At 36.9% G+C, this 13,728-nt stretch overlaps 1 protein-coding gene across 1 annotated transcript in view; it reads right to left on the bottom strand.

Moving 5' to 3' along the window:
- The window catches only part of AEBP2 (AE binding protein 2), a 68,660-nt gene that overhangs the window by 31,009 nt on the left and 23,923 nt on the right, over positions 1 to 13,728 (bottom strand). The window contains exon 3 of the mRNA XM_088025932.1: positions 5,967 to 6,074. Coding sequence (XP_087882058.1) covers positions 5,967 to 6,074 — 108 coding nt within the window. The remainder of the gene's footprint in view (positions 1 to 5,966; positions 6,075 to 13,728) is intronic.

Below are 13,728 nucleotides of genomic sequence, written 5' to 3'. Positions count from 1 at the left end.
GAACTCTTAGGTGAATGCTTGAAGCATATTGTAAATATAATGAGAAAGGCCCCAAAATACAATGCAAACTCCGTAGGATAATCAAATTCCAGGGTAAGATATAGTAAAAGATAGTAACAGTAATCGAAACACAGTACACAATACATATATTGCACAGGGGCTATTCTGCATTATAAATTATTGAGAGGCACCAGAGCATGAGTGGTTAAGGACTAAGACCCTGAATTTATACTGCCTCCGAAGTACTCAATCTACCACCAACTAGCCATGACCGTATAAAATATTTAATCTCGGGGCGCCTGGGTGGCTCAGTTGGTTAAGCCACTGCCTTCAGCTCAGGTCATGATATTGAGCCCTGCAGTCAGCCTCTCTGTTCAGCAGGGAGCCTGCTTCTCCCTCTCCCTCTGCCTCTGCCTCCAGCTCTAACTACAAGTGCTCTCTCTCCCCCCGTCAAATAAATAAAATCTTTAAAAAAAAAAAAAAAAGGAAAAGAAAAGAAAAAATATTTAATCTCTTCTTACCTCAGTCTCCTCATATCTAAAATGAGAGCAAAAGTAATTACTTCAAAGAATATTTTAAGAATTAAATTAGTTAAAATAGGTAATGCAATAAAATATATGGGTAATGTGCAAGGCACAAAATAGCAGTATTAAAGCCTTTGCTAATCATGATTATTTCTGACCCCTACGTTCCCCTTATCCATTACACAATACTGTAACAGTCAATATGAAAAACTTTTTGAAGTCAACTGCTTATACATTTAATTTCTAGATAGTCCAAGCTCACCAAGCTACAGAAATAGTTCTAAAAATATTTCAAACTGTCACAATAAAACATCACATACATATACGAAACATGCTACTCACGGACACCTGAGTAGCTCAGTCGGTTAGGTGTCCGACAATTGATTTCGACTCCGGTCCTATCTCAGGATTATGGGATGGAGCCCTGCAGAGTGCTCCACACTCAGTGGGGAGAGATGCTTGAGATTCTCTCTCTCCCTTCTCCTCTGCCCCTCCCCCCTACACGCTCTTGCTCTCTAATAAGTAAATCTTAAAAAAATAAGAAGAAAGAAATGCTACTCCCTAAATAGTCCACTCATTCTTTTACGCTTCCTTTTCTTTCTCTCAAAAGCTCTTAATTCTGTAAGTAAATAGTGGTGATGGTTGCAGAACACTATGAATACACTAAAAAACTGCTGAACCGTACACTTGGTAAACCTTATAGTATGCAAATTATATTTAAATATTAGCCTCAAATGATTTCCCTACAACCATTAACACAAAACTCTTAGATTTTCTATAATAACCTCATCTTTTTTTTTTTTAGGATTTTATTTGAAAGAGAGAAAGAGAGAGAGAGAGAAAGTACAAGCAGGGGGAGGGGCAGAGGGAGAGGGAGAAGCAGGCTCCCGGCTGAGCAGGGAGCCCAATGCGGGACTCAATCCCAGGACCCTGAAATCATGACCTGCGCCGAAGGCAGACACTTAACCAACTGAGCCATCCAGGCGCCCCAACCCTCATCTTCATATACTAAGGGTAGGCAAAAATTTCTTAAAACAGAATACAAAAAGCATTATTTAAAAAAAAAAAGTTGGTAAATTAGGTTTCACTGAAATTAGAAACTATTCTTCAAAAGATCCCATTAGAAAACCAAAGACAGGAGTGCCTGGCTGGCTCAGTTGGTGGAGCACGTGACTCTTGATCTCTGGGTTGTGAGTTTGAGCCCCACACTGGGTGTAGAGATTACTTAAAAAAAAAAATAAACAAGGGGCACCTGGGTGGCTCAGTCGTTAAGCGTCTGCCTTCGGCTCGGGTCATGATCCCAGGGTCCTGGGATCGAGTCCCGCATCGGGCTCCCTGCTCAGTGGGGAGCCTGCTTCTCCCTCTCCCACTCCCCCTGCTTGTGTTCCCTCTCTCGCTGTCTCTCTGTCAAAGAAATAAATAAAATCTTTAAAATAAATAAACAAATAAACAAAATAGGAAACCAAAGACAGATTGGGAGAAGGTATTTGCAATACATATAGATGACAAAGAAATTATATCCAAAATATATTAAAAATATATATAATAAAAGACAAGCCAGGGACACCTGGGTGGCTCAGTCGTTAAGTATCTGCCTTCAGCTCAGGTCATGATCCCAACGGTCCTGGGATTGAGCCCCACACTGGGCTCCCCGCTCAGCGGGAAGCCTGCTTCTCCCTCTCCCACTCCCCCTGCTTGTGTTCCCTCACTGTTATCTCTGTCAAATGAATAAATAAAATCTTAAAAAAAAATTAAATTAAAATAAATGCTCATGTTATTTAAAAAAAAAAAAGGAGAGAGAGACAAGCCATTCAATAAAATAAGAGGAAAAGGCTTAAAAAGGCACTTCCCCAAAACAGGAAATTCAAATAGCCATAAACACATGAAAATGTGCTCAACACCTCATTTCTCATCAGGGAAGTACAATTAAAGCCAAAATGAGATACCACTACAGATCTACCAGAATGGCTAAAATTAAAAGACTGATAATACCAAGATATAGAGCAACTAAAACTCTAATTCACTGCCGGTGTGAATGTAAAATGATACAAGCAATTTGGGTAAGAGTTGTAGTTTCCAAAGCTAAAAATGCCCTATTCTATGACTTGGTAATTCCACTTATAAGGTAAACAGCCAAGAGAAATTAGGTTAAATAAAATGCTACAACCAGAACTAAGCCAGATTGACTGAAATCATAATAGAGCCAGGGGAGATGAGAGGACAGAAGAACAGACTGGAAAGGGAATTAAGAAATTCCATTTTACTGAAAGTATTTTTCATCAGGGTGGTGGTGGCACGGGTGCATACACACATATGAAACAAACGAACACTTAAGGATACTTTAGACACTTCATTGTACATTATAACTAAAATATTTTTTCAAAACAAGAGAATCCCTCAAATATCATCACCTCATGACCCTCTCTCTATAGTTGACTCCCACTTACTTTCTACTACTCTTCCCAGTCCTTATAGTATTTTTAATTGATCCCTAATCCCTGTTTCCAGAGAACCTTTCAAAGGTCACTATTAAAGCATTTAAAACATTTCATTACTTAGGGGCGCCTGGGTGGCTCAGTTGGTTAAACCGCTGCCTTCAGCTCAGGCCATGATCCCAGGGTCCTGGGATCGAGCCCCACATCGGGCTCCCTGCTCATGCAGGAAGCCTGCTTCTCCCTCTGCCTGCCGCTCCCCCTGCTTGTGCTCTCTCCCTCCCTCTCTCTCTGTGTCAAATAAATAAATAAAATCTTTAAAAAAAAAATTTCATTACTTAAATCTATTTAGATCTGTATACATCTGAAGAAATGTTAAGTTCCCTGAAGAGCTGAGTCCTGGCTTTCTTATTCACCTTGCTTCCAAGGTGCCTAGCACACCGCCATGTACTGGAGATATCAATAAATGTTTTCTGGATTTAAATAACTCCTATGGGGATGCCTGGGTGGCTCAGTTGGTTAAGCGTCAGCCTTCAGCTCAGGTCATGATCCCAGAGTCCTGGGATGGAGTCCCACATTGTGCTTCCTGCTGAGCAGGAAGCCTGCTTCTCCCTCTTCCTCTGCCTGCCGCTCCCCCTGCTTGTGCTCACTCTCTCTCTGACAAATAAATACAATCTTTTAAAAAAAAATCAATAAATAAATTAATTAAACGATGCCTATGACTTATAGAACAATCCCTCACTAAATCATTCCCCTTAACTTCTGTCTTTTAAAGACAATTTGTTTCCCCCTCTCCAATGGCAATCTTCTACCATTTCTAAAAAGAGGATTTGGGAGAAAAAAATGCATCTGAAATGAATCTGCACATCATAATCAACCCCAGCAGGATTGCTTCTCTAAATAAAAATGTATGGAAATACACACGAGAAAGTAAATGATTCTTCTACTTTAAAAACAAAAAGCTCCTACATTTATTGGATACATATTGTACAGCTCTATGAGGTAACTATTCTTACCAGCTACACCTTAGATGGGAAGTTTAAAAACTGTCCCAGATCAGGCGCCTGGGTGGCTCAGTTGGTTAAGCGACTGCCTTCGGCTCAGGTCATGATCCCGGAGTCCCGGGATCGAGTCCCACATCGGGCTCCCTGCTCGGCAGGGAATCTGCTCCTCCCTCTGACCCTCTTCCCTCTCGTGCTCTCTATCTCTCATTCTCTCTCTCTCAAATAAATAAATAAAATCTTTAAAAAAAAAAAAACCTAACAAATCACCTTATTAAAAAAAAAAAAAAGAAAAGAAAAAGAAACCCAAATAGTTAAACATATGAAAAGATGCCCAAATTCCCTCATAATGAAAGAAAAGTAAACTCAAACTACATTAGGATGCAATTTCTCATCTATTAGACTGGCAAAAATCCAAAAATTTGACACCACCTTCTTAGTAGTGCTATTGAGAAGGCAGATGCTCTAATGATGATGAGGACACAACCCCTAGGGTGGTCAATTTGGCAATATTTATCAAAATCACCAATACTTACATAACCTTTGGTCCACCCTCTCTTATCATTTTTAGGAATTTTTCCTACATATATAATTATACATGTACAAAATGACATTATGGTCAAAGATCTATCACTGCAGCACTATTTAAAATAGCCAAAGACTAGAAATAACCCAAGTGTTTATACAAGTTTGGTTAAATAAACTGAAAGAACATTCTCTATGAACAAATATAGAAAGATCTCTAGCATAAAGTAAAAGAACAAGGTACACATACATGCAACAAAGATATTAACAGTGGGGGAAACTTGGTATAGGGTATAAGGGAGCTCTGTAATCTTTATAATATTACTGTAAACCTAAAACTGCTTTAAAATAAAAAGCTCAGGGGCACCTGGGTGGCTCAGTCAGATAAGCATCTGCCTTTGGCTCAGGTCATGATCCTGGGGTCCTGGGATTGAGCCCTGCGTCCGGCTCCCTGCTCAATGGGGAATCTGCTTCTCCCTCTCCCTCTACCCCTCCTTGCCAATCATGCACTCTCTCTCAAATAAATAAAATCTTTAAAATAAAACAAAATGAGAAATTTACAAAAATAAGGTATAGACAGTGTACAGTTCACTAGATTACGTGTAAGAAAGGAGAATGAAACTACATATTTACCTGCTTATACTTTCATAAAGAAATACTAGAAGAATTCGCTAGAAACTACTAACAGTGATACATATTTGGCGAAGAAGGAACAAGAAAATGGGGCAATATTTCTCAATATAAGCTATTATTTTTTTTTAACTTGTTAAAGATTGTCTTTCCCAAAAGAAAACGGAGTAATTTTTAAAAAGCAGCTCCACAAGAATTATCTCCTTCTATAATGAAACCCAAGGAAAGTTTCTGGCACAGTATTTACATACCAGTAGATTATGAGTTTAACAACTATTAAACTTCTCTAAACATAAACTTTTAACCTCTATGGTATATGCTTTCCATAATTAAAAACCAAAATATTTTGTTCAATTTTGAATGAAGATAAATAGAAAAATGGTTTTTATAGACACTTGCTCTTCATACAATTTCTCAGAATACACCTATTTGACACAGTAATTTACAACAAAGCTCAGTAATATGATCTCAAAACTAGTGAAAACAAACCCCTTAATGTTGTACAAGTTCACTTTTTTGTATAATAATCAGTGTTGTTTGCTAATAAAAAGACTGAAACCTATGGCAGTGAAAAAACAAAGAGCACAAAGTATTAAATGCCACCAATTTTAAAGACATGTATTCACATTGGTCTGCTCATTAGCTATTTTGAAGACCCTAAACTCACTTTTTTTCTGTTCTCCAAATTTTAAGAATTGGATTAATTTATCTTTATCTCCACCTATTTTTTAAATTCCATGTATCCACAGGAATGTCTAAACAAGAACTTATTTTTAATTTTAAGAAGGGCAAAAGTATGCCCATTAAGAAATACATCAACTAAAAGTTAAAACAACTCACATATGCTTACTTACCTTGAAAGGTTTGTCTCCACTGTGTGTCAGCATATGCCTCTGTAACCAACTCTGACTGGTTGACGGAGTGTTATACACTTTGCAACCTTTCCATAAGCAAACAAATACCTGTTAAAAGAAGAGCCATAATAATTTTCATCACTCATTTCAACAGAGTTTTATTCCTTGTAAATTCAAATGAACACGTTGCAAGTCTTTAATTGACAAAAAGAGCCATTAATGTATGAGTCAGTCAAAATGCTTAAAGTTTTGAACTTCCAGTATGAGAGGCATGGTTTTAACCTTTTCCCCTTAAGGCTGCTGTCCAATTCCTTAAATGGGGACTGACAAACCAATCCCAAAGTGTCACTGAGAAGGAAATATACAAAATATTAACAATATATCCCTAAGGAACCAGGACTATACACCATTATTTTTATATTTACTACATGAGGGAACAAGCATGTATTAATCATAAATATCAGGAAAATACAAGGGTATAAAGAAACAATAAAAATAAATCAAAATAATCAAATATTAATTTTTAAAGATGAACTTAAAAAATTAGTAAAGCAATTAAATTACCAAATTAAATTTTTCTGCTCTTGATTCCTTATTCTCACATACATACTAATACTCAATTTTACAATGTTCTATTCATTAAAAATTATTTCTAATTATCTTGATTATGAAGCAAAATCTAATACAAAATATTAAATTAATACAATTGCAAAAGCAATGGGCATAAACTGTCCTATCATCCATGATAGATCCACATTCCTGGATTCACGTAATTGAGTATAACTGGGCTTGGAAAGTATTAATCTAACAACTAACAATCTAATCTTTATCATCTTCCCACTAATGAGAGATCAGTTTTCTAACATTATATTTCCATCAAACTGAACACTGAAAACTGTCCCCCAACATCAGTAAAAGTACGAATCCACTGTAATCATAACCTTCAAAGAATCATTTATAGGCTCTGCTCTTTTCTAAGAGCAATTATAAAAAGAACATTTTGAAGACTTTATGTAGAAAAGAATAAACTTACAGAACTGAAGAAGCAATCATTAAACAGTTTAAAATAAACTTTTTTTAAAGCCTAGAAAAATCAACAGCCTAAAATAACTTTTTTACTGAAAACCAAAACCATTTTATATCAGATAGGTCTAACAAGGCAATACTGCTTTTGCTGTTTGACACACTGTTTGGATACATATCCTGACTCCTGTACAGATTGGCTAATTTCTGTTAGTTACTTTTAGTTAAACAGATATAGAAATCCTAACATTTCCTCCTTCATACCTAAAATCCCCGACCCTAGTGTAGGTTTATAAAATGATTCCTGAAGTTCCCAGAATTAAAAGCTACTTTTTAAATAAATGTGTAAAAAAGAAAGAAGTTCTTAAAACTATACGTATTATCTTGTGGAAATTAATTCAATAATGTTTACTAATCACATGCAGATGTGGGGCGCCTGGGTGGCTCAGTTGGTTAAGCGACTGCCTTCGGCTCAGGTCATGATCCTGGAGTCCCGGGATCGAGTCCTGCATCGGGCTCCCCGCTCGGCGGGGAGTCTGCTTCTCCCTCTGACCCTCTTCCCTCTCGTGCTATCTCTCATTCTCTCTCAAATAAATAAATAAAAAATCTTTAAAAAAAAAAAAATAATCACATGCAGATGATCAGTGCTATCTATCAATTTCCTCACTCAAGACTACTACATTCTAAGTCTTGAATATTCAATTCAAGTAATAAACAGGACTCAGAGGTTGGTTTACAATTCTCTCACAAGTCATACCACATAAAGAAAAATGCCTCAAAGCAAGTAATTGGAAAAAAAAATTAACGTCATTTATGCAATGATTTTTTTAACAGTGAAGACTGCTGTCTTAACTCTTAAGCAAGCTCTGTGCTGAGTTACTTTCAAACAATTAAGGTAAATACTCAAACACTGCCCCTATCTAACATTAGCCAACCACTACATTTGAGAGCAACAACAATCTCTGACTTCTAATTTTTCCCCTGGTAATAAACATGAATATGGAGACAACAGCAGACTGTAATTCCACTCGATAATAGCCTTCACTCTGAGTAGGTATGGGCTAGACTCTACATGGAATATTGTCTAGTAACATTATTAGAGAAACACCTTCAGGTTCAAAGAAAAACCATAACCTTCAACCTAACGAATTTTATAGGAAATGAAGTGTAAAGAGACCAAAGTTAACTATGTTTAGCTATAACGGGGTGAAATATTCGGAAAATAATTCCTGGGCGTGGGAGGTAGGAGAAGAGGAAGCACTAAAGTTGCACAAAGACAAAAGAGGCACCACAACACCACACCAAGGATCCATAAAAACCACAAAACTGTTGAGGCGCCTGGGTGGCTCAGTTGGTTGAGCGACTGCCTTCGGCTCAGGTCATGATCTCAGGGTCCTGGGATCGAGCCCCACATCAGGCTCCCTGCTCCGTGGGAAGCCTGCTTCTCCCTCTCCCACTCCCCCTGCTTGTGTTCCCTCTCTCGCTGTCTCTCTCTGTCAAATAAATAAATAAAATCTTAAAAAAAAAAAAACCACAAAACTCTTTAAAAGCTGAATTTTTTTCCTAATCTATGTTAGGAAGACACTTCAATAAAAAAAGTTCAAAATCTGACAAAAGGGTCTTCTAACGTGAGTTTTTAGATACACAGTATCTGAAAAATGTTTTCATACCCAATTTTTAGAAACTTTCTCATTGTAAAAATTAACCCTGAAAACCAACCAAACACCATAGGAATCCAATCCAAATGTGAAAGGAATTATTCAAGAATAAAATCTGTCATGCTTCCTCTATACCATCTTAAAACAAATTAAGATCTAGCTGTATTAATTAGAATGCTGAGGCACAGAGGTACATAGTGTAGTATCTCATGATAGGCAGACTTATATAAGGTTTATTATTAGATGTAATATAAATAGGGGCGCCTGGGTGGCTCATTTAAGTGTCCAACTCTTGATTTTGGAGCAGGTCATGATCTCAGGGTGCGCTCAGCATGGAGTCTGCTTGAGAGATTCCCTCTCTCCCTCTGCTCCTCCCCCTGCTTGTGCTCTTTCCCTCTCTCAAATATATAAATAAAATATTTTAAAAAAAGAAAAGTAACAGAAATAGCACAAAAGTAAATGACCTGAATTCTACCCAGAGCTTTCACACTTCGCAGCAATGCTGGAAGAATACTTATCTAAACCTCTATTTCCTTTTTCATCAAACACTGTGAGCACACATTTGCTAACTCCAAAATATGATGAAAATGCAAGATTATATATTATATGTTCTCTCAGAAGGACTACTGAACAGAAAAATTGGGTTTATAATAGACACTGGCGGTCCTTTCTCAAAATAACTGCCACCCAACTTTTCTGCCAGACTGTCTTAAGAAAAAAGAAAAGAAACCCCACACAGTTATTAAAAGAATATTTCTGGACTACCAAAGAATCTTCAAATTTATAACGACCTAACTTAAAAGATGTAGAGGTCTAAAATTTCAATGTTACAGGGAGGTTTGGGCTTTCTGCTGAGAGGTCTTCTGGAAAACCTTCCTCATTACTATCAGAACAGGTCAGTTTTACCTCAAGGGAACGCCTCCAAAATGCCCCAAATTAAAAAGAATGGTACAAACCTGGGGACCAAGGCTAGTGTAAATCTCCTTCACTTTCATCAGTTTCTTTGACCAAATGTAACAAGGGTATTTTTCTGACTGTATTTATGGCTTACTCTTTTGACAGTTTGTGTGACAGTATAAAGATACATGCACTTAAACCTATCTGGCCACTAACATTTCACACTTGGAAGTGTACAAATGAATCCAACAAAATTTTAAGTAAATTGTAAAATCTACTGCAAAAGAATACAACGCAACGTGACAGAATCTAAGTATGTGTAAGGAAAATTCAGTTAGTAGTAAGGTAAATTAAAACCCAGCCAAGTACGGGGCGTCTGGGTGGCTCAGTCGTTAAGCGTCTGCCTTCAGCTCAGGTCATGGGCCCAGGGTCCTGGGATCGAGCCCCACATTGGGCTCCCTGCTCAGAGGGAAGCCTGCTCCTCCCTCTCCCATTTCCTCTGCTTCTGTTCCCTCTCTCACTGTGTCTCTGTCAAATAAATAAAATCTTTAATAAAATAATAATTAAAAAAATCAGCCAAGTATATTCTAAGTAGAGCCAGTAGGCAATATAATTTATATGGAGGGGTAGGGAAAGGGGCTAGTTTACCAAGGAATTAGATTCCTTTTGCAGTAAAATGATACAGAAAGATTTTATATAAAGCAAAAGATACACCATCTACAGTCAGGAAAGGGTTGGATGATTTCATGGATCCCTTAAGCTTTAATATTTCTCAGGAAAAAACCCAGCTCACTGTTTTACAAGATTTGAACAAACAGAAAAGAAACAAAGTATTTTTATATGTAATTATTTTGTCTCAAATTCAGTTTGCTCTTCCAAGACCTAAAATGACAGCTATAATATTTTGTATCTTATTATTTTTAGCCACATTAAATGAACATTTTCAATTTTCTCTATTAAAAGATATTTAATAAAAGAGAGGACAAAAATACTTAATGGAACACTCAAATTACAAGAATTAAGTATTTCTCCTTTATTACAAAAGATATGACCAATTTCAGGTTGTGTTCAGGAGATACCAGATAGGCAATCAAAACTCAAAGTGACCTCCTAATGATTTCACTTCTAGGAGCATTCCAATTTAACCCTGACTGTCTACAAATGTCATTTTATATAGCATATAAAGGTAACTGATCTCATTCAAATCTTTGAATATCATCCCTCCCCCGCAAATCTCCCGTGGGACCTCTGCCCTCAAACACCCAAGAACATATACAAAAATGAACTTAATAAAATGACACATGTAAAATAACTCCTGCATCAAGAAACAGATTTCTTGGGGCGCCTGGGTGGCTCAGTCGTTAGGCATCTGCCTTCGGCTCGGGTCATGATCCTGGGGTCCTGGGATCGAGCCCCACATCGGGCTCCCTGCTCAGCGGGAAGCCTGCTTCTCCCTCTCCCGCTCCCCCTGCTTGTGTTCCCTCTCTCGCTGTCTGTCAAATAAATAAATAAAATCTTTAAAAAAAAAAAGAAACAGATTTCTTTCTGGCAACTGTTTTTTAAAGTGAGAAATAGTTAAAACAGAAAGAAGAGAACACTAATGGATGAACCACTGAAATCCTACAAGACGAAGTTTCCCACCTACCAAGACTTCAGTGTATATTGAGGATACTGGAATTTGAAATTTGATTAGTAAAATAGTTCAGTCCAGTTTTTGAAATCCAGTCATGCATCGAAGTATGAACCCAAGAACACAATTCTACCATACCTAACCAAAAAAGGTTAACTTTTTTTTTAAGCTTGTTTTTATATTTTAAATAAGAGCACTTTCATAAATGTTCTTTAAAAGGTACATTTCAGGTGCCTGAGTGGTGGAGGTGGTTAAGTATCTGACTCTTGGGTTGGGCTCAGGTAGTGATCTCAGAATCGTGAGATCGAGGCCCTCATCAGGCTCTGTGCTCAGCAGAGTCTGCTTGAGACTCTCTCCTGCTCCCTGTGTGCTGCCCCCAATTAAATAATCTTTAAAAAAAAAAAAGTTACATTCATTAATTTGGTATTTAAGTGGTTAGTTTAACTTTTGAAATAGAAGAATCTACCTACTTTGATATATGAAAAGGTCAGGAAAAGCTACTCTACCCAATTTCAGCCTCCAAATATAATTACAGTCCATGTGACATGGCAACATAAAAAGCTTAAAGGGGGGGGGAAGAAGTTTCTAAGCTGTTACATGATGGTTTTATTTTCCCAGGGTGACAATCAGAATGGGATGAGAAAAAGAACAGGATTAATATAGTATTTAGGGCGCCTGGGTGGCTCAGACGGTTGGGCGTCTGCCTTCGGCCCGGTCGTGATCCCAGGGTCCTGGGATCGAGTCCCCCATCGGGCTCCCTGCTCGGAGGGGGGCCTGCTTCTCCCTCTCCCTCTGCTGCTCTTTCACTCTCTCTGTCAAATAAATAAATGGAACCTTTAAAAATATATATAGTATTTAGATCTTGCTAACTTATTGCTCCAATAAAACTCATCTTTTAATAATCAGAAGCATAAAATCCTCTCGAGGTACCAATTTTTTCATTTGTTTCTGTTCCATCAAGACGGTTTAACACTTGGGGTAGAAAGAAGAGAAATAAAAAATCTAAAAAAATAAAATTATGTCATGAAAATCAGCTGTTTCCCACATATATAAAGTATCTAGAACAAAGTTATGAAGACAAAGTTCAATAGTGGTTACTAGGTGCTGGGGAAAGGGAGGATTAGGGATTTACTGCTGAATGGGTATAGATTTGTTTTGAGATACTGAAAAAATTCTGGAAATGGATAGTGTTGATGGTTGTACAACAATGTGAATATACTTAATGCCACTGAACTGTATGCTTAAAAACAGTTACAATGATTTTTTTAAAGTTCCCTTCAAAGAGGCCATTCAAAAAAAAAAGTCCCAGCCAACACCCACTTTATTTTAAGCACAAAACCAGATCAAGATTTCCTGTTACATAGCTGTGTCTAGTTTTCAAAGTTTCATTCATACTTTCATTCTGAAAGCTTAAGTCTATGTACCAATGACAGGTATGTAAAAAATAATTTGAACGTATTTTCTCCACTGCTGATTCTTTAACATTTGTAGTTCAGCAATTAATGTCCTTCAAAGATCAGGCCTCCTTTCTGTGGTCAAAACAGCATTAGTCTTAAAAATTATGAATATGCATTCAAGAAATGGCATGGGGGCAGGGAGGTTCATTTTAGCAAGTTTATACTTATAGAAATACCAAGACTTCATGCTTAGCTCTTTGATATCAATTAAGTAAATATAGCTGCAGTGATTACATGATACATTCAGTCTGCATCTCCATTTTTTCTACAGATCCTTAAAGGGCTAAAAACTTTCTCATAAGGCTGTGTACCAACTCCTCAACATGTAGGATCCAACACTTAGGAATGTGAAATTCTCCCACACCTACTAAGAGAAGCCCAGTAATCCATGATCCTATATATAGTTGCTAAAAAAGCTAAAAACTAAAAAAGCATCATGCCATGGCTCAAAATGCTATCTTAGTGACATATACCAAGTGACATCAAGCACTGGCTCACAAAAGGCAACTCTGTAATAAATAGGAAACCAACTCAGTTGATAGTTCACACTAAAAATCTGAAATATGTGAGAAGGGAAAAAGGCTATTACAAAATATATTACAAAAATAACCTAACCACTGAGCTGGGCTGGATTAGAAGGTGAAAATACCATATGACGGGCAAAGTTCATTAATATACCATCTGTTGTCAAAATCAAATCTATTAAGACAAATCTTTACTTATCAAATTTAAGTAATCAAAAGATGGACACATTACAACATATTGTGACAATGGCAAAGATTTCTTAAAAGAAATTTCAATGCACAAATACCACCAGTTAAAATGTTAGAGATGCTTATATGATTGCATGTTTTTTTTTTTAAAGATCAATAATGCAATCTAAATATCAATGCAACCCTGGAAATAGTTACCCACTCACTTAAACCATAATGACCTTAACCACTTTAATATCAGTATTATCTCAACAGTGGTGGGAGGTTGATAGGAAATTATGTGGCCTAAAGATTATCTGTACTTACAATGTGACATTAATTTCTGGAAAATGCACTAAAGTGTGGTAACTATTCAAGACAAACAATAGTAAAGTTGAAAAAAAT

The sequence above is a fragment of the Eumetopias jubatus genome, unplaced genomic scaffold (genome assembly GCF_037043125.1).
Source record: "Eumetopias jubatus isolate StellerSeaLion01/CBP00866 unplaced genomic scaffold, mEumJub1_p1.0 scaffold_8, whole genome shotgun sequence".
Lineage (NCBI taxonomy): Eukaryota > Metazoa > Chordata > Mammalia > Carnivora > Otariidae > Eumetopias > Eumetopias jubatus.
Note: the sequence above shows the minus strand (reverse complement) of the source record. Positions and strands in the feature narration are given on the sequence as shown.